This window comes from Hydra viridissima, unplaced genomic scaffold, assembly GCF_058129835.1.
Source record: "Hydra viridissima isolate aposymbiotic clone 2 unplaced genomic scaffold, HvirCarnegie_v1 scaffold_4, whole genome shotgun sequence".
Taxonomy (NCBI): Eukaryota; Metazoa; Cnidaria; class Hydrozoa; order Anthoathecata; family Hydridae; genus Hydra; species Hydra viridissima.
The window spans coordinates 6,503,420-6,530,986 of record NW_028324303.1 but is presented as its reverse complement, the minus strand read 5'-3'; the positions used below and the strand labels follow the sequence as shown (position 1 = coordinate 6,530,986).

The window sequence follows — 27,567 nt, the reverse complement described above, 5'->3', positions numbered from 1 at the left end:
TAAAATGTAAAGAACGACCAAAATGTGAAGCCAAAACTCATTTTAACAATATCATTGAAGAGTGCAAAGTAGATAACATTGAAGAAAAGCCTACTGCATGGTTTGAATAAATTTCACAAAACTTAACAAAAATGGATCTTCAAAAAGACAGAGTAGATTTAAAAGTGAAGAAACTACAACTAAAAATCAAGTTTGATAACAACAGATTTTTTTTCCAAAATTATTAGTCGTGAAACTTTTTTTTTATGATAATATTGATAAATAGTACCTACTATGAAAATATATTACAAGAATTTACAAATTTGTGAAATTACGAAACGTAAACTCAACAAAAATAGCGTTTAAAACATTTTTGCCAAGAATCTTAAAGAGGATGCGGAAGAGAAGGGAGAACCACGAAATCCAGTTTTATTTTATAGATAAGACTAAACTTCGTGGATGACGGAGGTATTGAGCAACTTTAAGCGATGCTGCAGTTGAATTTCAAATTTTGCTTCGTTTATATGCAATGATCTTTTCTATGTATAAATTTTACCTATTATATGTAATTTGGGAAATAATTATGTTGCGAGACTTATATATTATAATGACTAACTTAACTTAAAAATAACTTAACTATATATTAAAAAAATGGATTTACTTAATTTGAAAAAACATAATAAAGACATAGAACTGCCTATATAATGTTAACCATTTCCTTTTTTCTTGAAAATAAAGTGTTCAGCCTCGTTTTACTTTACACGTTTTTTGTAATAAACAGTGATGTTTTTTTCAGATTTTTTTTTTCAGACTTTAATTTCTTATATCAATGCGTCCATAATGTCATATTTTAAAGTTCATGTAGACACAGACAAAAACCTGAAATCTTCAACATCGAAAAATTTTCAGGTTTTTTTTAAAAAAAAAATTTTTTTAAGATCTTTTACTACCGATTTGAAATAGTATTCATAATAGTATGAAATAATAATTGTATGAAAAAGTATTGTTCACAATGAAGCGAAAGATATCAGCAAAAAGAGATTTTATTACAAACTTAGTTAAATTTCAGATTAAACACACAAACAGTAAATTAAAATTTTATTTCTCACAAGAATTACAAGAACTGCGAGAAAGGTCATTGAGGTTACATAATCCCTTTTTAAAACAATTTTTCATTCAAGAAATTTCAACAGATAGCATCTGTGACCTATACAAACGAAAAAATGAACGATTGCTTTAAAAAGGAAAAGTGCATCCAACCTCATTTCCAGGGTTATTATATTTTAATTTATAAGCATTCAATTTTGTATAAAACCACAAACTTATGTTGCTGTTGGACGGTATTTTTGCGAAGATGATGTAAAGATAAATTAGACGTTTTTTTAAAATTTCCTTCGTTTGGTTATTAACACTTATTTACGGCTTCTCCATTGGTTAGTAACAGTTATTTACGGCTGCTTTGATTGGTTATTAACAGTAATTTACGGCTTCTTTGATTGGTTTAGCATGTAGAGAATACTTACAAAAGAAAAATCAAAATATTGTATACAAAGTTAGTTCTTCAATAAATTAAAGTTAAGAATAGGCAAATCCTTTAACGAAGTTTACTAACTCTACATTCATGTAATAACTAGCATAACAACCATCATGTGCTAAAAGCGTTAAACAAACCAACCAATCCAAAACGTTTCAACTAACAGACTATCAGAAACATCTTATGGCGACTGTCCAAAGTCACGCGTGGATATGTTTTTTTTTCTAAGTCTAACATGCACTGTTTTCGCAGTTCCGTTAAAATTGATAAGTTCCTTATTATGAGTGTTGCGCGTCTCTTTTACTGAAGGTGCTTTGCTTGTAATAGACACGAGTTGACTGAAATTTGTAGACAATGGCGAATCCTCCAATGTTGGAAATTCAACTTGTTTTAGAGGTGAAGGTGGAATATTAGTTGACTGTGCAACTTCAGCTTTATTCAGAATCGATCTCTAAATGAAAAAAGTAGTACAATTAATAAAAAGACACGAGATTTCTGGAAGTGATGTCTTCAAATTGTACTCATTTTTAGATATTTTGTAAAAGACAATGAAAGTAGGCCACAGGTATTTTTTTTTTCTAAAACTTTTATTAATTTCGGAGATATTGGGTCCCAAAATATGGCCCGTTTTGAGAAAATTTTGCGCATTGAGTGCAATTGCTATTTTGAGGAGTTTTAGCAACGTGAATATGACAGAAACATTTCTTTTTGATTTTTTTTACTAATCTGGGTAGGTTTCTACAGTAAAAGTAAAAGTTCAACAAGATTACATTTTCAATTGTCTAGAAATCGTGGTCCGAAACCACAACATTTGAAATTTTACCCTAACTTTGAACTCTACTATCTCTTAAGGCCAATACTTGTACATAGTTTTTTTAGGTGTTTTTGAAAGACACTAAGACATACATTGACTTTTTGGAACAAAAACCATGTGCATGCAAGGACCTGGGAAGAAGTAACCTGCCAAAAATCACTTTTTGCGTTCAAAGAACGTTGATAGAAAGAACTTGTTCTTCTTTCAGTTTATATTCTTGAGAGTCTTTTCCACCAAGACCTGGAGAAATTCACTAGTGCCCTCCAGTTGTTGCATAAAAATTTAATAAAAATTTTAGAAAAAAAAAATTACAAAATATCTAAAAATGAGTACAATTTGAATCACTTCCAAAATTTGCTTATTTTGCCTAAATTTCTCAGACAATGGCTCTTAAGGTCGTTAAGTTTCGTAGTTTTGCACTTTTGCACACTCACACCGGTTTTTTTTTTTTTTTTTTTTTTTCAGATGATAAAAAATTTTGCTTAAAATGATAAAAATTGATACCCATTTTTTTTGTTGACCAACGCAAAATGTTGTTCAAAATTGATCATGTTGAGAAAATTTTTCTTTAACTTAACGTTAAAGAAAAATAAGAATCCAAAATCGCATTTTCTCAACATGATCAATTCAAACTCGATTATTCAAAACATACTTTCCAGTAAAACAGTGACCGGACTGGTTTTTATTGCTTAAAATTTAAATTTCATATTTAAAAATATTTACATGGTAAGTTAGATAAGTTTAACATAAGCTTTCTCTTTCTGTTTAAGCAAGTTGAAGAAACTCCGTACCAAATTTATGGAAGCATTGAAATGAAGGAGGCATTCTTCTTTAAAAAGCTATGCCCACAAATTCTGACAAGTAGTCTGAAACCATCTCAAGGTAGACCACTTTGGTCTTTTGGTTTGCTTGACATTGCAATGCTTCATTACTATTTAATACTGCCTCTAATTGAAGCTTTTAAGACATTTGAGTTGTTCGTTTTAGGTGCTGATCTTGACAAGCCCCATCTTAGTTAAACATGCTGGCATCAACTAAGGTATTCCACCACCTGATACAAAAGCTGGCGTTGTGTGTCACTCTTGTTAATCAGTGGCTAACTGCGCATCTTTTTCAGCACAATCGCTTACTGACTATGATTGCTTAAACACTTTCTTTAGCATATTGCAATCGTAGCGTTAATTTTATGTAATACCTGTGGCCGTCAGAAATTCTTTGACAAACAAAAAGACACTAAGCAGCGTGTAACAAAGTCTGTAACCGAGAGATTATAAAAGTCTGAAATCATTTTGGGAGGCAGACGGCTAATATCTTCTGGAAACGGGTCTGTTTGAATTGCACAGATGTTGAACATTTTATTTATGCCCCAAACTTTTCAATCAGACAAAAAATGTGACACGTTTGCTGAATTCATATTTTTTGGAAGAAAAAAAACAAAAAAAACAAAAACATAAATTCAAACGTGAATTCAAACTTTTCGGCTTTAATTGCCAAAACGTTAGGTTTCGTTTCTTTCGGGATTGTGTAAAATTTATTGCCTGGGAGCGTCAAACAATTCGAGTTCGAAGTAGGTTTCATTATTCATTATAATGCACTTTTTATTTACTTGAAGCTTTTCACATAGCAAGACTTATATAAAAAATTACATTTTTAAGAATTTATGACTACGTTAATTAATAACGAGAGCATCTCTTCTTCAGTTTAACAAAAAGATTAGAAAACCATTAACTTTATGTTTCTTGCTGTGATCCTTAAGTTAATTAAAAAAAAAAAATTCATTTAAAGTTAATTTTAGCTCTAAGATTTTAGTGTTTTGTAAGTTAAATATTGAACACATCTACATCCTTTCACTTATCGGTGTTTTTATACAAAGTTTGATACCCTTCAACTTCATCGAAAAAATAATAACGAAAAAACTTTAAATGACTAAAAAAACTTAATATAAAAAGTAACTTTAAGTAATAAATAAAGAAAAAAACGTACTACAGGATTTCTTTTGTTTATTTTCGTTCCTTTCAAATTTTCATTGTCGTTGCGAGGACTGCGTGGAAGGCGCTTCTATTTAGAAGTTATTATTCAATGTTTAGTGAACATTTTTTTTCAGTTAAAAAAGAAAAAAAAAAAAAAAAAAGTCAAAAACTTTTACATCACCAACCACCATCATTTCACACAAATAAGTAAGCGTCTGCGGCTCGTTATTTTTTTTATTCGAGACGAGACGACTCTAAAAGCTTTGTCCCGATTAGCAATAAATATCGAGACAACTTTCAATTTTCACTCGAAATCTGGGAAGATACCGAGACGAGGCGAGATGTCCCGGACAAAATAGGAACTTTATAATTTCCCGGAATTTACATCTTTTTAACGGGACCTAACGAGACATTCTAGTTAATCCTTAATGTGAAATTTAAATAATGAATTTCTGACACAATTACTATTATCTATTTCAGCTGCTATTATTGATATTGTTATACCATCTATATAAACACAGCTTTATAAAAATTAATTCAATTGAAATCAGGGGAAAAAAAGTATTGAACTTATATTGGAAAAAGGGGATAAATATGTGTTCAAGGGCTAAGTTTCTGATCATTTAATATTGTTTACCGCTGAGGTCAGTATTCACTTCTAATGCAAGAGTTTGTTTTACACTCATATTTAAGGGAAAAGTTTTTATCCAAAGTGTCTTTAACTTTTTTGAACTATAAAACATTTGAGTTTTTTTAAAAAGTGTAATTCTTGCAGAGACTAACAATAGAGCATGATGTTCAATACCTAGTTCTTTTATTTTCCCTCTTTTCCTTTGCTCTCCAAGGACCACCTATTGTTTATGGGGTTTTCCAGAACCAAAATGGTTACTTTTATTGGTCATAAGATTTTTTTGAAGCCATTGGTATTCCTTTTCTATAAAAGAATCATAATTTCTACCACATCGTTATAGTTTTTTTCTTCACTTTTGAAATAAATCTATCTAAAGTAGCATTAATTTATGTTCTCCTTACTAATTTCTTTAGTGTTATTTGATTTCGTTAAGTAAATCCTTCCAAAATCGAAGTTTATCCACTCTTAATTCACGTATATTCGGGATAAAATTTAATCTTTTTGTTGTTGTTGTTTTTAAAATCATTAATATATATCAGAAACATTTTTGAGTACTTTATGTCATTTTTCACTTTACACTGTTTAACATTTTATGTTATAACTTCTTTGACTATCATATTACGTTCCCTATGTTAAATAATGTTACGTTCCCTATGTTAATGTTACGTTCCCTATGTTAAATAATGTTACGTTCCCTATGTTAAATAATGTTACGTTCCCTATGTTAAATAATGTTACTTGTATATTACAGGAAATACTGAAGTTGTTAAGTAATGCTATTTCAAATATCTAGCACTTCTTGAGTAGTAAATCATTATTCAAGTTAAAACATTTTAACAAAGTTCTAAGTAGCATATGATGACAAATATATGTTTCTTGAAACTATATTTGATATGTTGAAACAAGTCATACAATTAAAAAACTCAAATTCAAGAAATACAAACGTCAATGAGTCCATAAAAACCTTGTTTTCCGCCATTTTCATTTATTTTGATATATTAAACCACTGTTTAAAAAATGGCGGAAGACAAGGTTTTTATGGGTTTATTGACATTTGTATTTCTTAAAAAAATAAATAAATTTAAAAGATTATCTTAAAAGTAAATATAGACTTTAATTTAGATTAAAAGTTCTCCATTTTTACTAAATAAAAACCTCTCATTTTTTAGATTTCTTTGAATATAATATTAAAATTTTTAACTGTTTTTACTTTTTAAATAAATGATCATTCTAATGTAATATTATTTTAAAAAGGGCGCTATATTTACCAAAAAATTGTGAGGGGTTTAATGCCAATTTTTTGTTGTTGTTTTGAGCCACTGTGCGTCATTTCTGGCTGGCAAAACAAACTTGGTTGGCAAAAAATTTTCTTCACTGCGAAAACGCGAGTTAGATATCTAGTTAATATAATTGATCTGTCTCGTTACGTTTCGTAATTATCCGGGACACAGTTTTTAAATTTCGAGAAAAAATTTTTGTCCCGATTTATAACTTTATTCCGGGACAATCATTTCCTTTGTCTCGTTATTTTTTTCCGGGGAATTTCTCGTCTCGTTACGCTTTTCCCGGTTCATTTCGAGAATACGATTCCGAGACGCAGACCCTTACAAATAAGTGATACTTGAATAATTATAATGATTGAAGTATCCTTACCAGTGCTTTCTTTTTTGATTCTTGGACAGATTGGTTAGGGGAATCAATGCTGATCCTCTTCCTTTTGTTTGGACTTTTATTTACATTCATACATGAACGTTTCTAAAAGAGTTAAAATCAGAAAAAAACTGAAGAAATACAAGACGTGTTGCTAAAAAAAACAAAGTCTTATCAAAGTTTCCTTTTACAGTCTTGGAAAGGTCGGATCGGTGAAGCATCACAACTGATGCCTTTTTTTTTTTTTAGGTTTTTTATCTGGTACTTGGATGTTTCTGCAACAGTGTAAACAAAAACAAAAGAAGCAGTGTTTGAAAAACAAAAGATTTTATTAGACATGCCCTTCTATGTGATTACATGCGATTATATATGATTTATAAGCATAAGATGGTATTTATATGTATGAGATGGTACTTATATGCATGAGATGGTATTGCATAAGATGGCATGGCATGAGAAGGTATTTAAATTATCTATGAACTGGTGAATTTAGTTTATTTTCCTATATCTTTTATTTGGTGATTTTATGTGCCTGAAAACGAAAAACCATGCAAGATTTAATAAAAAATAACCTTTTGTGGAGAGGGAACTAATGGTAATTGAATAGAAACACCATCATCTTCAATTCCTAGATTTTTTAAAGCAACGATAAACAGGTCTTTAATTTTCTGGTAGTCAGGCTGCTCATCATACTTCATATTAGCAATAATTTTCAAGTAGTTTTGCAGGTGAACTACATTAAAAGCAACATTACACAAAATTAATTTTATGTAATACCTGTAGCCGTCAGAAATTCTTTGACAAACAAAAAGACACTAAGCAGCGTGTAACAAAGTCTGTAACCGAGAGATTATAAAAGTCTGAAATCATTTTGGGAGGCAGACGGCTAATATCTTCTGGAAACGGGTCTGTTTGAATTGCACAGATGTTGAACATTTTATTTATGCCCCAAACTTTTCAATCAGACAAAAAATGTGACACGTTTGCTGAATTCATATTTTTTGGAAGAAAAAAAACAAAAAAAACAAAAACATAAATTCAAACGTGAATTCAAACTTTTCGGCTTTAATTGCCAAAACGTTAGGTTTCGTTTCTTTCGGGATTGTGTAAAATTTATTGCCTGGGAGCGTCAAACAATTCGAGTTCGAAGTAGGTTTCATTATTCATTATAATGCACTTTTTATTTACTTGAAGCTTTTCACATAGCAAGACTTATATAAAAAATTACATTTTTAAGAATTTATGACTACGTTAATTAATAACGAGAGCATCTCTTCTTCAGTTTAACAAAAAGATTAGAAAACCATTAACTTTATGTTTCTTGCTGTGATCCTTAAGTTAATTAAAAAAAAAAAATTCATTTAAAGTTAATTTTAGCTCTAAGATTTTAGTGTTTTGTAAGTTAAATATTGAACACATCTACATCCTTTCACTTATCGGTGTTTTTATACAAAGTTTGATACCCTTCAACTTCATCGAAAAAATAATAACGAAAAAACTTTAAATGACTAAAAAAACTTAATATAAAAAGTAACTTTAAGTAATAAATAAAGAAAAAAACGTACTACAGGATTTCTTTTGTTTATTTTCGTTCCTTTCAAATTTTCATTGTCGTTGCGAGGACTGCGTGGAAGGCGCTTCTATTTAGAAGTTATTATTCAATGTTTAGTGAACATTTTTTTTCAGTTAAAAAAGAAAAAAAAAAAAAAAAGTCAAAAACTTTTACATCACCAACCACCATCATTTCACACAAATAAATAATACTTGAATAATTATAATGATTGAAGTATCCTTACCAGTGCTTTCTTTTTTGATTCTTGGACAGATTGGTTAGGGGAATCAATGCTGATCCTCTTCCTTTTGTTTGGACTTTTATCTACATTCATACATGAACGTTTCTAAAAGAGTTAAAATCAGTAAAAAACTGAAGAAATACAAGACGTGTTGCTAAAAAAAACAAAGTCTTATCAAAGTTTCCTTTTATAGTCTTGGAAAGATCAGATCAATGAAGCATTGCAACTGATACTATTCTTTTTTTTTTAGGATTTTTATCTGCAATGGTACTTGGATGTTTCTGCAACGGTGCAAACAAAAACAAAAGAAGCAGTGTTTGAAAAACAAAAGATTTTATTAGACATGCCCCTCTATGTGATTACATGCGGTCACATGAGATCATATTTGATTTATATGCATAAGATGGTATTTATATGTATGAGATGGAACTTATATGCATGAGATGGTATTGTATGAGATGGTATTGCATGAAATGATATTGCATGAGAAGATATTTAAATTATCTATGAACTGGTGAATTTAGTTTATTTCCCTATATCTTTTATTTGGTGATTTTATGTGCCTGAAAACGAAAAACCATGCAAGATTTAATAAAAAATAACCTTTTGTGGAGAGGGAACTAATGGTAATTGAATAGAAACACCATCATCTTCAATTCCTAGATTTTTTAAAGCAACGATAAACAGGTCTTTAATTTTCTGGTAGTCAGGCTGCTCATCATACTTCATATTAGCAATAATTTTCAAGTAGTTTTGCAGGTGAACTACATTTAAAGCAACATTACACAAGATTTATTAAAAACTTTATGTGTTAAGTTCATCAACCATTTTAAAGTAACAAAAATCAATATTAATTAACAAGAACACCTGGAGTTTCGAGAGGGGGAGGAAAACATTTCTTCATAAAGTTTGGTATATCATTCATATATCTAAAATTCAAAATATTTAAATGCACAAATATTTTTAACTGATAATTTAAAAAAAACCTTAATTTACACACATTTAACTATTAAAAAGTTTTGTAGGAGCGAGAATGAGCAAGGGAGTGTAATTACACTCATCTAAAGATTAATCATATTTTATAGAATAAATAATTTGATTATAAATTTTTTTTTAAATTTACAAATCAATCAGAGTTCAAATTAGCAGACTTTTTTTTAACTTTGTTAAAAACAAAATATTATTTAAAGAACTAAGTAAAATATTATTTAAAGAACTAAGTAAAATATTATTTAAAGTAAATGCAATTTTTTTTAACTTTGTTAAAAGTAAAATATCATTTAAAGAACTACTTAGAATTAAAAAACCATTGAAGACAAAAAAAAAAAAAAAAAAAAAAAAAAAGTTATTTCTATTTAAAGTTTTTACACCCTTGTTTAAAAATATTTGACTATGCTCCCTGGGCATTTGATCCAATAAAGAAAAGATTAAAACTATTGAAGTTTAAAGAAGGATTAAAAGCATTAATAAGTTTTTTCTATAAAAAAAACTCAAAAAAGAAACAAAGAAAATAACAAGCAATCATAAAAGTTTAAAGGTCATTATTATCAGTAAAACTTTCTCTTATTTTTCTCACCTGATTTTTTCTTCCTTAACAAAGGTTTTGTCCTTTAAATTATCTTCCCATGGCAACCTACTGCATAACCACTGAACCATGCAATAGCCCAGAATTTCTAAATCGCCTTTACGAGATGGTGCTATTAAATTGATAGAATATTCTAGGTAATTTCAGTTTCTATTATTTTAATAAACAAATTTAGTCACAAAAAGTTACACAACTTAAAAAAAAAAAAAATTTAAAAAGAAATTTTTTTTAAAATTTCACCCAAAAAATGTTTATTTTTACATCAAAATAACTAAAAAAAAAAAAAAGCAAACCATACAATGAGTTACTTAATTTCTTTACAAATTAGTTGTTGTAACTTTAATCACGTTAAGTAACTTTTCCTGAATTTTTATTAAGTGGTACTTTTTGTGGGTTATAAACCTTTTTTTGTAAATATCTATGAGAATCTTTATTTTTTTTCTATAGGATTGTTAATTGTTAATCATTAATACACAGGTAAACAAAAATTTTTTTTCTTCTCTGGCATGGAGTTTAAGAACAGTTTTAAACTAATTTGAAGGTGCTAAATTTAAATATGAGCTTATATTTACTCTATCACATCTTGCTTTTGCGCAATAGGGTAAGTAACAGATATGCTAACAAGTGCAAATTGCATATGTCAATCTTAAACGGAAGTAAAAGTGACCCAATTTCCTCCATGAATTAAAGGATTGATTTCTGCAATTCACACATGTCCACATATCCATTTTTCTCTTTATTAGGACCTCAGGTTGTGTTTTATTGAATTTTATTATTTGTATTATCCTGTTGTTTTTTTTCTTTTTCTGAAACAATATCTAAGGGGGTAGGGTAGAAATTCAAAGAACCACTAAGGTAGCTAACAAGTTTTTTCTTTTACTTGTGTGCAGGATGTGTTACTAATCTAACAATGGTCTCTACATCTCACAGAAGACAGTGCTTAAATAATCCAAATATATTTTGCTACATTTGTGGTAACTTGACTTTGAAGACTCAGAGGCACAATAAATACAACTTTGTTGAGAGCATGTATTTTGCATACTTCAAAGTACCACTTGGAGACCAAGACAAGCATTGGGCTCCTCACAGAGTGTGCAAAACCTGCTTGAGACCTTGAGACCATGGTCTAAAGAAAAGGATGCTAAACTTCAGTTTGGAGTGTCTATGGTTTGGAAAAAACCAAGCAATTAAATGACTGTTATCTCTGCAATTAAATGACTGTTAACCAAGCAATTAAATGACTGTTATCTCATTTAAATGACTGTTATCTCTGCCTAGTCAATATAAAAGTTTTTAATAAGATAAACAAGCAATATGAAGATTGAAAATTTGAAAAAATTTGAAATGATTGTGACAAACCAATTTTGTTTAATCAACCTGCTTTAAATCATTTGAGATCTTTATCTATCAAGAGTCTACTGAACTGTTGGCTTCAAGAGAATTGAATGTTGAAACCTGGACTACAAGAGAATTGAATGTTGAAACCTGGACTACAAGAGAATTGAATGTTGAAACCTGGACAAGAGAATTGAATGTTGAAACCTGGACTACAAGAGAATTGAATGTTGAAACCTGGACTACAAGAGAATCGAATGTTGAAACCTGGAACGTGTCTCATTTTATTGTAACAGGGAAGCACAAGTGTGTAAGTACTTCCATTCAGATGGCCAGTTTGTCTATTGTACTGATGTAGAAGGGCTAATTCTCTTAATGGGACTTCCAGCATATGATTCAAGGGATTGGAGGCTTTTTATTGGTAGTTCCAAAAGAAGCTTGAAATGTGTTCTGTTACACAATCAAAGTAAGTATGGCTTTGTACCAATAGGTCATTCTGTAAAACTTAAAAAAGAATATAACAACATCAAGATTGTTCTAGAGAGGTTGCAGCATCACGTTCATGGGTGGTTAATTTGTGTCAAATTGAAAATGGTTAACTTTCTTTTGGATCAGCAAGGAGGGTACACAAAATACGCCTGTTTTCTGTGTCACTGGGACAGCAGAGATACAGCAGAGCATTGGGAGAAAAAAAGAATGGCCTAAGCAACAAACTTTGGATCTGGTGATAAGAATGTTATCAAATATCCTCTAGTGGATAGGAAAAACATTGACTTCCTTGCACTTTAAACTTGGATTGATGAAGCAGTTTGTCAAAGCTCTTGACTGGAGTGGACAATGCTTCAGTTATATATTTTCAACTTTTCCTGGTCTTAGTGAGGAGAAGAAAAATGCTGGAATATCTGATGGACTTCAAAAAAGAACACTTATGAGAGATCGAATTTTATCATATCAATGAGGCAAAAAAAAGAGCTTAGAGTGCATTTTGTAATGTGGTGCAGATTTTTCTAGGGACTAAGAAAGCAAACAACTATTAAGAGATTGTAGAAGAGCTACTAATGAGCCTGTAAGATCTTAAATATATTATGAGTATGAAGATTCACTGTTTACACAGCCATTTGAACAATTTTCCAGAGAAATTTGGGTATGTGAGCAAGGAACAAGGGGACGACTTTCATCAAGATATTAAAGCAATCAAAGAACAGTATCAAGGCCAGTAGAACTCACATGATGGCAGATTTTTGCTGGAGTTTGATGAGAGGTAACTCAGAAGCTGTACATCATAGATCAGCCAAGAAGAAAAAAGTTCATAACTGCCATTTGCCATTAATCTGTGCACCTTTTATATATGTGTGTATGTGTGTGTATCTTTACTTTTTCTATTTTAATTATGTCACTATATTTGATTGTGGATTTGTAATCATTGTTATTCCTTGAATAAAAAAGTTTTTTTTTTTCCCCACGAAACCTTTGTTAGATAAGCTAATGAGCAATTTTGTTTAAAAATTGATAAATGAACTCAAAATCCTGATGTGATAGACAAAAACTGAGTTCATATTTGTAATCAGCAGCCCAAATTTAGCTAGACTTTAGTTCAAATCTTTTTGACAGAAATTTTGTGTTGACCAGTGCTATCAATAATTGAAGACTACAAGGGAAAAACAAGACATGTCACAAATTTTAATATTATTTGTTATCCCCTTTTTGTTCCTTATCCCATGTTATATATTGATCTGACTATGCAAACTAACTAAAAATCACTTATACTACCAATAAAAAGCAGTTAAAAATGCAATATCCTATGGAAGTATAATTCCTTCAGATCTGAATTATTGTTGATGGATAATAAAATTATTTTTTGAACTATTATTGTTGTTGAATAAATATTATTATTGGTAAGAATGACATCATAAAAACATTCGTGTGAAAAAATTTACTTATTGAGTTCTCCCTAGCTCTTCCCCTCTTTACTATTATCAAAAAATGGCATATGATCTACTTTTTCATGCTGCACTTCAGCTATAGGTTTCACTTCATCATTCAGCCTTTTGGCTTTTTCTCTTGATTCACTGAGCTTTGTATCTTTGTATCTTTGTATCGCTTATTTCTTGGTTTGCTTGTGTGCACAAAGACAAACCAAGAAATAAGTAATAGTTTCAATTGGTGACAGATAAAGCTAATATGAAATGGCGAAGAAAACTCTTTGAGACTATAAGAAATGCTTTTTAAAAACCAGATGAAAATTTTATTGGTTAATTGTATGAATATGAATAAATCATTTAAAAAGTATAAAAATGTGCACCTCCCTCAACCTATCCCTGCAAAACTGATAACAAATTCAATTTTTGTCAAATCTTGCCCATAGATGGTATAAGTTGAATGATTTTGAAATATTGACAAATAATTGGTTCATGCACACATAGAAGGCAACAAAAATTAATTAAAACAAAAATATCAAGACATAAAATATATACATAATTTTACACATGGGATCTGAGGGGAATAAGAAACCTTCAACCTGTAAAATCTATATTTCTCAAAAGTTACAAAATATGACATGTCTGCTTTTTCTCCTATCTTTCATAGAAGATAAATTGTTGATGAATTTATCTTTAATCTCTTCATTTTTTCTTAATTTCTTATGTGTTTTATATATATATATATATATATATATATATATATATATATATATATATATATATATATATATATATATATATATATATATATATATATATATATATATATATATATATATATATATATAATTGTATATGTATATGTGGCCAATTCTATAGTTCAGTCACCTATCATGTGGAGAGATTTTTTTTTAATAAAAATTTTTTTAACTCAAAAATAATTTTTTATTACTCTAAATCAGTCTTGAATTAAAATTTTATTATATAAATTAAACACACTTGTATTAACATAAGCAAAAGTAAAACATGAGTTCAGTGACGCAATACAGAAATTTTAATTCTTGCTAGACTAATTAGAATTTTTTGTTGTAATTTATTCATTTGGCAATAAGGCAGTCATAAAAAAAGCAAAAAAAAAACAAAGCTTTAATATTGTTTTATTTTACAGAAAAAAACTATCAGCTCAGTGACACAACATTCAGTGACAAAACAAAAAGATGGAATTAAAATCATTTTAAAAAGTTTTGTTGTTTTGCAAAAAATTTTAATTATACTCAGGTGAAAATAGCATCAGAACAACATTATCATTCTGAACATAAAAATAATGTGATTTTAATATATCTTTGATTTTCTTGAATAACTTAAAATTGAACTGAATCCAAGTTCATTTTTTTGTTATCTTGTGTTGTTTTCTGACATGAATAACAGATATTTGCAAATCTTGTAATACTAACGCAAAATTTGCTGCTGACCTGATCTCGTATTGACTAGATTTAACTGCGACTTGCTTAACAGTAGCTCCTATACCATCAACCATTCCTTTTCCATGCATTGCTGCAAAGAAATGCCTGAAGAATTTTTTATGAAAATGTTTTCCAAACATAACCATTGCAGCCATAATGCTTTTTTTTTAACTGAGAAGTGGTATTATCGAATAAAGCGAAGGATTTTTGTCAATGTATGGTATAACAGAAGACTTTGTATGATCAGTTGAATCAGAAACTATGGCAAATGTTTTTAACTCAATGTTCCAGACTGCAAGGGTCATGATTGAAACTTGATTTTGACCAAAATGAGCTGCTTGCGGTTCATTTTGATAGAAACACCTAGCATTTTCAGCCCAGTCAACTTGGATTACTGCAATTTCAGAAATAACACTCATTGAAACCTCCTTCAGTTTCTTAAAAATTGTTGATTGGTTTTTCTTTACAAATGCGTGTTTAACGAACTTATCACGCATCGCTGATATGTGTTGGATGAGTTCTGTTACAGTAGACTTTTTTGAAATTTTTTTAATGTTTGCATATGTTTTAGTTTCAGGCTTTCTCCACTTGTTCCAGGATACTTCAAAACCAAATGTATTAACAGTTTGCAAGTGTTTATCAAACTGTTTCATACCTTTGCATGCAACACATTTGTCATAGGCGCAATCGTATGTGTACGGTTCACAAACAAAGTTATTTATCATTTCAGATCCAGCTTTGATTGAAGACGCTTGAATTGATTTTGTTAATGCATCTAAGGCAAATCGCATATTTTCATGCAAACTACAAACACAAACATTATGCAGAAATTTGGTATCTGATTTCACATTGTGTGGATGAAGGTCGCAAAATTTGCTGAGCCCAATTTTTATGTGTTGATCCTTGAATAACTCGAAAGCTTCTTTTAGCGTAGAACATAAATGATGTATCTGAATATTGTTTGCTTTTCTGTCAGATAACTGAATTCGAGTGACATCTTTTTTGTTTAGTGATATTTTGGAAACTTTATCTTCATTATAAAAGTTTACAACTGCTAAAACATTGCTTTCAGAAAGACCATACAGCTTTGAACATGCTAGAGGTAGACCCAAATTATCTTAAAAAACAGAGCTATTTGAAAGAATAGAAAGAATTTCAGATTGTTTCTCGTTTGAAGTTGGTAGTGGCTTTAAAACCCTTTTCAAATCTTTTCCTCTTGTTGAACAGTTTTAAAAGATGAGATTGGTCTTGATTTAAAAGTTTTCTTTTTAGAGCGCAACTTTTTAAAACTCCTAATTTTGCTTAAGCATCATAAGCTGCTTTTTTATTAGGATCAGCTTTTTTCTCAATAGCTCTTAGACCTTACTCTGGACATTTCTTTCTTTTTATCAGCATTTCGAGAAACATAATTAGCTTGGTATTCTGCATAACATTTTTTTTTTTACTTCTAATTTTGATTCCATTTCTTAAAAATTTACAACTTTATAAGAAAATGTTAACATAAATCCAATAGTTTACTAATATTTACTAATATCCCTTCATAATACTAAAATGCAAAATTTATTCAAATAAAACCTACAACAAAATCTGAACATTTGGATGATATTTTGACTTCCTTACCACGATATTTTATAAAGTTCTAATTATTCTGTTGATGGGTTCAGTGACACAACAGCTTTTAAACTATAACTATAAGTTAATATAATACTTTTTGACCAATTTTTTTTAATAGTGATGAAAAGTTTACATTAAAATATATAATTTCTAAAAAAACCTTGCTTTAATGCCTAATTTCATTGTGATAATCAAACTTTTTTAGCTTTTAGTTCAGTGACACAACCTAATTTTTTCAGATATGTATGTGACAAAAAAACACTTGAATTATTCTTAAAGAATAAAAGTTTTTTTACTCAAGACATATATATAATCTCAAAGATTCTTTCAAAACAAAAATATGGATGTTTTGTTTAAAATATTGCAATAACTTGCCCTCAAATTTTACTCACTTTTTCAAATAACAAAAAGAAAAAGCAGTTGCTGACATTCATCAATTTTATCTGCACGGTTCAAATATTTTCTACTCAAAATTTATTTTAACAATAATTTTAAGGTGTTTAAACTACAATAGTGTATATATATATATATATATATATATATATATATATATATATATATATATATATATATATATATATATATATATATATATATATATGTATATATATATATATATATATATATATATATATATATATATATATATATATATATATATATATATATATATATATATATATATATATATATTGGCTTGGCTTTAAGATATAGATGCATGTCTAAACAGAAGAAATATATATATATATTTCTTCTGTTCAGACATGCATATATATCTTAAAGCCAACACTTTGAAAGATAAACATTTTAATTATATTATTATTTTATATTTAAACCTACCACAACCTCGGTGGGCATCTCTGCTTGTGTATTCAATTGTACCATCATGTTGGCGTTTAGGGTCTTCTTTATAAATAACATGCTTGCCATCAGGGGCATATCTGTATGCCAACCCATAGTCCAACAAATAAATCTTCAAAAATAAAGTTAAAAAATTCTACATCACATTAAAAACATAAAAATTACACATAAATACCATAAAACAGATTTTGGACTGATGGCTAACTTTGGACATCAAATACAACAACCTTCTGAACTCAACTACCTTGTGTGTTTTTAATCTAAGAAATATTGGTTTTGCCTTTAATATTCCAGAAGCATGATAGTAAACTAATCTTAGTCAGCAGCTTGTGAAACTTTCCAAAGTTATAATTATTTTCTTAATTTCAAATTTATTAGATAAAAGGATAACATTCATATAAAGATTAAGGAAATTATATTTTGGTATTTATCTTTTACACCTACAAAATAATTTCAAGTCATTTCAGTTTCTAATAGTTATTTGATGTATTGCAAGACTAATTGGGTTTTAATGCTATGTAGTACAAAATGGGTTTTGATGTTATGTAGGAAAATCAAGAGAATGCATATTAGGAAAGTTTATATGTTCAAATTGAATATATTTATAAAATAAACCATAAAAGCCACAACCAATGTTCTAATTCACAAAAATATAAAAAGAAAGAGAAATTTATCACTTAAATGATTTTATGGCCTCATTAAAGGAATTCCCTGGAGAGATTGAAAATTGTTGGTCAGTGTTAGTAAAGACATAAAGTAACAGTCTCAGGGACAAAAACCCTGTCCACAGTTGTAGTAACAATGTCTACTTTGCATCTTGTTATTACAGCTTGTATTAGGCTACTATAAGTGATTGATATACTTCCAATCAAATATTTCAAAAAACCTTTTCGGGAAGGTCATTTTAAAATGAGTGAACAATGTTAATGCTGTTGTTGAAGGTCATTTTAAAATGAGTGAACAATGTTAATGCTGTTGTATTTGAGCCAATAAAATAGTTATATGACAGAAGTTAAAAGCTGGCAATAGTAACAGAGAGGCAGAGCTGTATGCTACACATAATGCTGAATCACTTCAATGTTATAGGTTGCAGTTTTGTTTCAGGAAATCAGGATGCAAATTAAATAAAAGTGAAAATCAAAATTATTGAGTAATTTAAAATAAATATCAGTGACACATAATTATTACTGAGATAAAAATACAGCATTAATGATTCACCTTTTACATTTAACACTATCTATTTATTTTTATAAATAAATAGATAGTGTTAAATGTTATCACTATTTATTTTTGTAAATAGATAGAGTTAAATGTAAAAGGTGTTAAATGTAAAATGTCATGAATTACAGCTGCCATATCTCTTATCTAGACTGCATTAAAGAGAAATCATTGACAAACAATTTTAAAAGTTGTTGCTTTTACGTATGAACATGGTTTTATATCAATAAAAGGGTGGGATGTTTTGGACAAACTTAAAAAGCATTTTTTAGTTTGTAAAAATAATTTTTACAAACTAAAAAATGCTTTTTAATGTACAATTTCTTTCTTTTGTAATTTTGAAAAATCAAACCTAATTAAAATAAGTGCTTAAAAATTAAACAATGAGACAAAATACAACAAAGTAGAACTCAAAAACTCATGTAACAAGTTTCTGTTGACTAAATTTTTACTTATGATCATTACAAATTTATACATTACACTGATCAATACCAACCCAATTATAAACATTAAATTTTTATTTATATTATAAATTAGATGATTTATCTATGATCTTTATAAATTTATACATTATACCAATCAACGCCAAGCCAATAATCAATATAAGAATTTTTGAATAAGGAGCAATCATTCTATAAATTGTCTAAGAAAATTTTACCAGCAACTTTACATACATTTAAGTCTATTGTTTTTTATATTAGGAGTGTGCAAAAGTTTTGTCTTTTTCTGTTTTTGTGTTTATTTTCATTAAGAAAAATAAATTTAAATATACTAATCATAATTGAAATAATTTCCACAAGAATCAAAGACCTTTTGCCATCTTGTAGGTAAGTCTCTGATACCATTCCTGTAGAATTATATCACATTACTACAGTCTCTTTTTGGAGTTGCAACTGTTTGACCACAACTTAACCACTATTCTTTATTACTAGGGTTCTCAAAATAGCTGCATTTTTAATCTCCATAAAACTTTATATCTATTTTCCATAAAAAATCTTTTTTCTTAATCTTTACTAAATAAGAAATGTTATTGTTCAATTGTTAAATTATGTTCAACTCATATGGAATCTGTTTTCCTTTTTTTTTTTAATTTCTACTAATTCTTGCAAATGCCTAGAAATAGTAAAATAATTTCAGAGCATTGCTGGTCTTTTAAGTCATAGCATTCACTGTTAAACTACCAAAAACATGTTTGACAAGTTCTTACTTACAGATTATCAGTTCTATAAACTAATCAGTTCTTACTTACAGATATCAGTTCTATAAACTCATAAAGCATGCAATGTCTTAAATGAATTTTTTCTACTTCCATTGTTTTAAAGAAAATACACATAAATAATATCTTCACTTAAAATAGTCATATTAAACAAGAAAAAAATTCTCTTTCAGATTATGTATAAATCATAGTGACTAAATTTTAATTTGCATAACTTAAAATTAAAGATTTTTGATTACAAAAACTCTTACATACTCCTAATGTAAAGAGAAGAAAATGAAATCTTGATATTGATTTTATTTTGCTAAATTTTTATATGGTGCAAGAGGCAAAAGGCTTGTAAAGAAACATCAAATATCACAGTATGATTGTATTATGAGAGGGTGCATTGAGATAACTTTGAAAAGTTGATGGTACTGCCAAGAGCACAGTTATTGAAGTGAAAAAAATGAAATACTGGTGGTAGTTACTTAAAGCTTAAGTCTTTATTCTTTCTTAAGGACAAAAAAGTGATGCCATATGAAATGAGGTAACAACTTAAATTATGAGTCTTTTAGCACCATGTTGCATGGAGCTTCCTTGCTCCCAACCTTATCATTTAAAGTTCAGCTTAAAGTAGAGGTCAAAATCTACCTGGATGTCTGAAAAATACTTGTATTGATCAAGTCAAACTAACCAAGATTACAAACTTACTTGGCAAAGAGTTGAATTTAAAATTTCACAAAAACAACTAACTGAAATAATCATGATTAAGTGAATTATATTAAGCATTAAACAATCCATTTTTTTGTTGTTTTAGCTAGCACTAAAAATCACCTTGGATTCATTTGGCTTCTTGAAACCAAGCATCAAATTAGAAGATTTAATATCAGCATGGACATACTCCTTGCTGTGAATGTATTCTAATGCATCAACCTAATGAAATACAGAAGAAATATATTGTGAATGTATCCTAATGGATCAATATAATGATAACACAGAAGAAATTAAGCAGAATTAGCTTTAATAACAGTATTCAAATGCAATTTAAAAGCAAGGTGTAGAACAAGTTTTTACTTGTTTTACACCTTGCTTTTAAATTGCATTTTAACATTGTAATTTAAAAGCAAGGTGCTTTTAAATCACATTTGAATATTTTTAATTAAAAAAAAAAATTGCTCAAAGAAACAACAACTTACAATTCTAAGACCAAGAGAATAAACAGTCTTTTCAGGAAACTTCATATTACATTGTTTAAAAACTCTTTCTATGTCTGTTCCAAATCGTTCCATAACAAGAAACCTGTACTTTACATTTTCACTATCAAAAGAGCCAGTAGCAATATATTGTGGAATTCCAACAAATTGCTTCTTTTTGGATTTCAGCCATTCATCAACTGAAATTTTAAACTTATTTATAATGAAAAAAGGAGAAAATATGTGGAATATGATTTTTTTTTACTAGAAAATCCATTATTTTTTCTGCAAAAAAATTAAAACATTTGGAAAGATATCTTTAGACAATTAAATTTTAACCTTAATAACTCATGATTGGAACAAATTGAATAACTCATGATTGGAACAAATTTAAGTTTAACAAACAAAAACAAACAAAAGATTTTAAAAAAATAATAAAGATAAAAAAGAATTTTTAAGTAAGCTTTGACAGTTGGTTTTTCCATAAGTAACATACATTAAAGAGCAAAGTACAAATTTCTATATAAGTTTTTTTAAATAAATTTATGGTCTGCCCTTTACTATTTGATTATCTAACATGAGGTTCTTAATGCAGGAATATTAATAGGCTAACTCATAACTTCAATGTGTTGTGAAACCAAGATTTGCTGCATTTTGCTGTCTGACATTGTGTTAAAAAATGGTAAGAAGAACTAATTATTGTTAGAGGTCAATTGGTTGTACAAGATTGTTTTTAAAGATGCAATTGAAAAAGTTGCTGATAAACAACCAACTAGATTGCTTCCTTTAAAAACATTCTATGATATAATTGATATTATAATTTTAAGCAGTTGTTCTGTGCAGGTAGATTCACTATTTAAGCTAACAACTTCAATATTCTTGAATCCTGTTGCTTTACACTAGGATATTTCAAACTAAATGACAGACTTAGTAAAGTTTCTGCACCATAATTTTTTGACTGCTGCTGAAATCAAGTTGGTGTTTTAAAAGCATTTTACACAGTAGCTTTGGAAATGTATGCCATAATTAGAAATCTTCTAATCTACTATAATGTGTGGTGCACTTGAAACTGGTGGCTAACTACAGAGTTTTCTCGTGTCTTTAAAATACATAAAAATTCAATGAAAGCATGATTTTGTTTATGGTTTTACACAACTTTGTGACTATTTCTTAACTTTATAGCAATAGAGTGATGTACAAAGGTTATTGAATATTAAATGGATTAAATTTTTAAAAGGTCCCACAATGAGATAAGTAAATCTTGAAATGTTCAGCTTAATACCTTATTTTTTTGTACACATCAATCTAAGTGTATTCTATCAGAAAAAGCAACAAAAAAAGTGGCAAGTCATTCTTAGCTCCCTCAAGCAGATTACAGAAGTCAGGCTTTATTTTAAAAAAAAGAAAAAAATACTATCCGCATTATTTTCAAACTCAGAAAACTTAAGAAAATTCAAAGATAAATAGTATTAGTTCGTCTTTGAGTTTTTAGATTGTTAATGGATAAAATGCCAAGTAAATATATAAAAATTTACAGTAATTCTTTTTCCAAGTATGAAACTCTGCACTGATTGTAGAAAGAGATTGTCTTCCAAAATTCATGATACAAATAAAAATGAAAGTGATAACAACATTACCTGAGACAACTTTTTAGCAAAAGTTATACTAAAAAGATATCTGAATTAAAGTATCAGTAGGCATAAAGTCAACTATCAGGCAACCAAAAAAGTTTGTGCGGTTTTGCAGATCCATAAATAAATACACATAAAAACATTTTTAATAAAGTTTATTCTGAAAAACAGTCTCCTTCAGCAATAATGGTTTGTCCACTTGGTAGCAACTCATAGTGAACGATACCTGCTGTAGTCCACCATACGCACAGTAAAACCTTTTGTTGGTGAATGCTTGGTTTAGGAGTCATTGGTACTGGATCGTTACTGGCTAGCCAATGATATGTTCATTTTTTGTTGCAGTACATAATCCATTTTTTGTTGCATGTCAACGCCCGGTCAAAAAATAGCACTAAATTGTGGCGGGAAAGCGATGAAGAACAAATGGTTAAGCGTTGTAGCTTGTTTGTTTTACTCAACTCATAAGGTACCCATTTGCTCAACTTCCAATGTTTTCCAAGTTGGTGCAAATGTAAACAAATAGTTTCATCACTCACATTAAATCTTAAGGCAAGGTCCTGCTCGATTGCCAGCTTAATATCCTTGTTGTTTACGATGGATGGTCTTCCAGATCTTGACTCATCTTCAAAGTTTTCATTTCCAGAAGAAAATTTTTTAAACCACTTTTGACCCATCCGTTCTGCTATGGTACTTTCCCCAAAAGCAGCGCATATCTTATGACAAGCTTCAGCAGCTTTGGTTCCAAGTTTAAACTCATAAAGTATACAGGCGCGAATTATCGCAACTGACACAGCCATACTCCACTTAAGACTTTTAAATTTAAAACGCACTAATAAAACTTATGAAACACACTGATTGATTCTCCTTAAAACAAGCTCTAATTTATATGCAAAATCATCCCCCCACCACAACCAGATTTCTTAATACATTTCTTAGAAATAGGCAATTAGGATAAACCGCAGGAACTTTTTTGGTTGCCTGATAAAAAAGAGCTATAAAACAAAAATAAAAGCATAAAAGAAACTTACCATAGCACTTTGTAAAAGTGGATATGCTTCAAGTGGAAAAAGTAAACAAGATCTAGACCTCAGAATCAAATCAAGCCAAAATGTCTCAAAATATTTTTTAAATATCAATTTTAAATCCAGTTGTTAGATGAAATAACAAATGCCAGAGTTTTAGATTATTAATTACCAGCTATGGTTAGTAGCTCTGAAAGAGAACGATGCACAGCTGTGACAACTACCACAGTATTTTGATGCTGTTTACCATTCACTATAACTTTTTATCTTTGAATATTGTCGTATTTTAAAATTTAAGAATTTCAAAATATACTTTCTTTATTTTTTAAAAATTTAGCCCAACATCTGTAATCTGTTTTTAGGGTTTATAAATGATTTTTTTTTATTTTTCTAATAGGACATACAGATTTATCTGTATAAAAAAAATTCAACAAAGAAATTGATGCAATCTAAAAAGGTAACTGATGTTTTGAATCTGACATTTTAAAAAATCTGGTTAGGGCACTTTTTCATGAACCATGACTTTTGAATAAAGAGCTCTAATCATCTGATGTCTATCCAGCATAAGTTGATCAACATCCAATTTGAAGCATTTTGAAATCATATTTTAATTAACTGTTTCTCAAGAACCACATAAGATATTAAAATGTAATTTTCAGGATTTGCTTATCTCATTGTATATACCAACACAAGAAGTTTCATCGTAATCTGAGGTGGCCTATGCTGATATATTAGTCTACTTGGCATGGAATGACACAATTTATTATTCAAAATCAAAAGAGCCACACCTTTACATAAACAATCAAAAAATTATCTAATTTCATGTTAGATTAATCAAAAAACTATTGTTTTTCAAATTTAAAAAAATATATTGTGCTGCTAATGAGTTTTAAGTTTTGTTACTTTCCTTGAGTTTATGACTTTTTTTTGCTATACTCTAAAGTTATGTAATATCATGTATAAATCATATACAAATTACATCATAAATACACAAATAATATATTCAAAAAATTTACTAAGCTCAATCTTTGCAACACGCTGATAAAAAGCTATTTCACCATATAATGGGCCATTGGCATGAGGTTCCTAAATTAAAAGTTTTAAAATTTAAAATTCACAATACTTTAAAATTTACAGTACTTTAAAACAAAAGCTAATCTGTAAAAAGCTATTTCTCAATCACAACAAAATGAACATTTACACTTTTCATTAAATAAACAAAATTTAAAAATTATTTTTACATAAGCATTAGCAAAACATCAATAAAACACAAATAACATCTTAGAAAATTAAATTAAAAAGTAATTTTACTTTCCTAACTTTTTAGTATAAATTTAATATTTGTTAAGCTTTTTAACAAATTATTAAAATAGCTCATTTTAAATGGCTACTTAAAGGATACTTACTACTTTTATAACAAATTCAGATTTACTGTCAAAGGAAACATTTTTAGATTCCACCTGCACACCTATAAAGAAAACAAGCCTTCTTTATCAAAGGAGAATTTATGATAATAGTAGTCCAAAAAAAAGGTTCACTCCTAAATAAGTTGGTTCAAATAAATATATATATAGCAAATTCAGTTCAAATGTAATTAAGCAAGATTTAAGAAAGAGGTATATCAATAAAGTTAAAGGTTTGTACAACTTTAAAAAGAACATCGCTAAATATGGCCATGAATTTCTTATAACATCAAGTTACTTATTGAAAAATATTAACTCTTTTAGAATGCTAATAGACTCTTCGTTCTAGGAGTAGATCTCAACTTAAGCAGTAGCTAAAATGGCCAATCATCATTAACAATGTTTTAAGAACTTATTTTTCTTGTGTTATAGATGATAAGGATATGTTGGTTGTAATCAAATTGTTGTCTTTAATAACAACACTATGATAGTGATTTGATTTTTTTTGAAAAAAAGATAAACAGTCAACAATACCTTTGATATTAATGAACATTTCAATTTAACATTAAAGCATTCTAAGATTTTCTTTGAAAGAACTTCAAGACTGTTTTCTTCCAGTTTGGATAGGGATGAAGATATTAAACTTGTTGTTATGATTATAAATAACTTGAAGGTCTAGAATCTGAGCAGGATGATGATGATGATAATGATGATGATGATGATGATGATAATGATGATGATGATGATGATGATGATGATGATGATGATGATGATGATGATGATGATGATGATGATGATGATGATGATGATGATGATGATGATGATGATGATGATGATGATGATGATGATGATGATGATGATGAAAGATCCAAATAAACTCTTTTAATTAGCTTTGTCTGAAAACTATTTAATAGAACTTGTTTTACAGTTTTAAAGCTATATCAATAAACTTTAATCAAGTTAATGAAGGATAATAACCTAATTTATACATGGTTTCATTAAAAAGGTCAAAAAAAACCTATAAAAATAAAAATTTATAGTAAAATATTTAAACTTTAAATATTACTTAGATTGTATTTATATAATTTTATATTTAACAAAAATTGGTAGTTTAGTTAACAAATAATATTATATAGTTACAATCATAGAACTTTACTTGTAACATTTATCTAAAACTTAACATTGCTCATACATGCCTGAGTAAATATATCCGAATCCACCTTGACCAATTTTTGGACCAAGTTCCCATGTATTTTTTATGAGATCTGTAAGAGGAAGACCTGGCGTTAGTGGTTGAGCCATTCCTTTAGGACCACCCTTTTTTGGTTTAAAACTACTTTTTTCAACTTGTATTTTTGATTTGGGTGGCATTTTTTTAGGTCTTTGTAATTTGTTTTTTTAATTTGTAATTTGTTATAGTCACATATTGAAAGAATTTTTGAAGATAGTGCAAGTGAGTGGGTTTGGTAAATACCATTTAGATTGTATCCGCGCCAATTACATTGATCAACAAAAAGTAACTTTTCATACTTTTCACGAAACACAAATATTTTTTTCTGGATAAACTTTTCACGCTGATTTGAAATATATCTAATCAGTTTTTCTCAATCACATACAGATTTTGTGAAAAGGACCCCTTCTTTTTTCTCGAGTTTCACGTAAGCTAAAGATTTTTACCTACGGTTATGTCGTGTGAATTTTCATCTCCCACATTTTTAGTAACTTAGTTCAGAACATGTCAACAGTTTAAGTCATTATTCACATATACCATATTTTATTCATTATAAGTAGTATAAAAGTTGCTCGAAATTGCTGCGAATTTCTTTTAAAAACTTTACCTGGGTTGTCACGATCCAGCAATAACCGCCCATCATTCTTTCATTCCGAAACCCTTTCACAGCGATTTTCTATCAACTGAATACCTTGATGAAATCATTCGCTATGTTCATCTCTGACTGGACTGATGTGTTCAGGAAAAAAGTTGGACATAATAAATTTCAGAGAATTAGATTTATTTTAAACAACTTGTACAGAGATTTTTATTTTAATTGTTAATAATTGTAAAAAATCAAAAAACTAAAGTCTGGTCTCTAGAAATCCGCTCAGAAACTATATCTGGGGTGTATTTCTATAAATAGCTTAACGTTATAAATTCCCCAGTCATTTGAACCATAGTAATATGCAACGGTGAATAGTATTATTAGATAGTAATATTGCATTTTGGGACACAAAAATATATAATTTTTTAGGACTAGACTATTTCCAGAAACTTCTACTTAAGGTGAAAAACCCCTCAGAAATATGAAATTTTTGAAAAAAAATATTATTTTCTTGTATTGTGCAAAATTTATCAGAGATTCACAATCTGAAAACCATTTTTGAAAATTCGCAATAGATCTTCATTAAAATAGACTTTATTGAACCCTAGTATTTTAAGCATCCTTAACAACCGCCATAACAACGGCACTATTTTTTACTTTACTAAAAAATAGTCCAAAATCCTATTTTTCTTATATGAAAAATATATCTTATCAAGTAAATTGTATTTTCCATTGTTCAAAACAACTTTAGTATAAAAACAGTTACTGTAAAGCTCATAAATATATCATAAATCTTCTACAATGGTTAAGGCTTGCAGATTTAAACAAAGAACTAAAAATAATAAAATGAAAAAAATATTTAATGTAAAAAGAACTTAGTTTTAAATAATGTTGATTGGATGTAAATATGGAATCGAATATTGTAGATATGAAC

At 28.6% G+C, this 27,567-nt stretch overlaps 1 protein-coding gene and 1 long non-coding RNA gene across 6 annotated transcripts; one reads left to right on the top strand and one right to left on the bottom strand.

Moving 5' to 3' along the window:
* Positions 1-1,064: 1,064 nt before the first annotated feature.
* LOC145183257 (serine/threonine-protein kinase VRK1-like) lies at positions 1,065-26,357 on the bottom strand. 5 transcript variants are annotated; one of them, XM_090084354.1, is made up of 14 exons: positions 26,010-26,357; positions 24,817-24,878; positions 24,427-24,496; positions 20,761-20,957; positions 20,399-20,497; positions 17,128-17,260; positions 9,948-10,068; positions 9,239-9,300; positions 8,975-9,135; positions 8,375-8,476; positions 8,144-8,218; positions 6,582-6,683; positions 4,311-4,385; positions 1,065-1,964 (listed from the first exon to the last, which is right to left on the bottom strand). In XM_090084354.1, the coding sequence occupies exons 1-14, from the start codon at positions 26,182-26,184 to the stop codon at positions 1,695-1,697; spliced, it is 1,704 nt and encodes a 567-aa protein (XP_089940480.1). In that variant the 5' UTR covers positions 26,185-26,357; the 3' UTR covers positions 1,065-1,694. The 5 variants fall into 5 exon arrangements, 4 of the variants coding, with proteins under 4 accessions (XP_089940480.1, XP_089940482.1, XP_089940481.1 ...); XM_090084356.1 differs by having other exon boundaries at positions 26,006-26,264; XR_016451572.1 differs by lacking the exons at positions 4,311-4,385; positions 6,582-6,683 and having other exon boundaries at positions 8,375-8,652.
* LOC149889586 (uncharacterized) lies at positions 3,093-3,788 on the top strand. Its single transcript, XR_016451573.1, has 2 exons — positions 3,093-3,209; positions 3,315-3,788. It is a non-coding gene; the product is annotated as an uncharacterized LOC149889586 (long non-coding RNA).
* Positions 26,358-27,567: the final 1,210 nt, after the last annotated feature.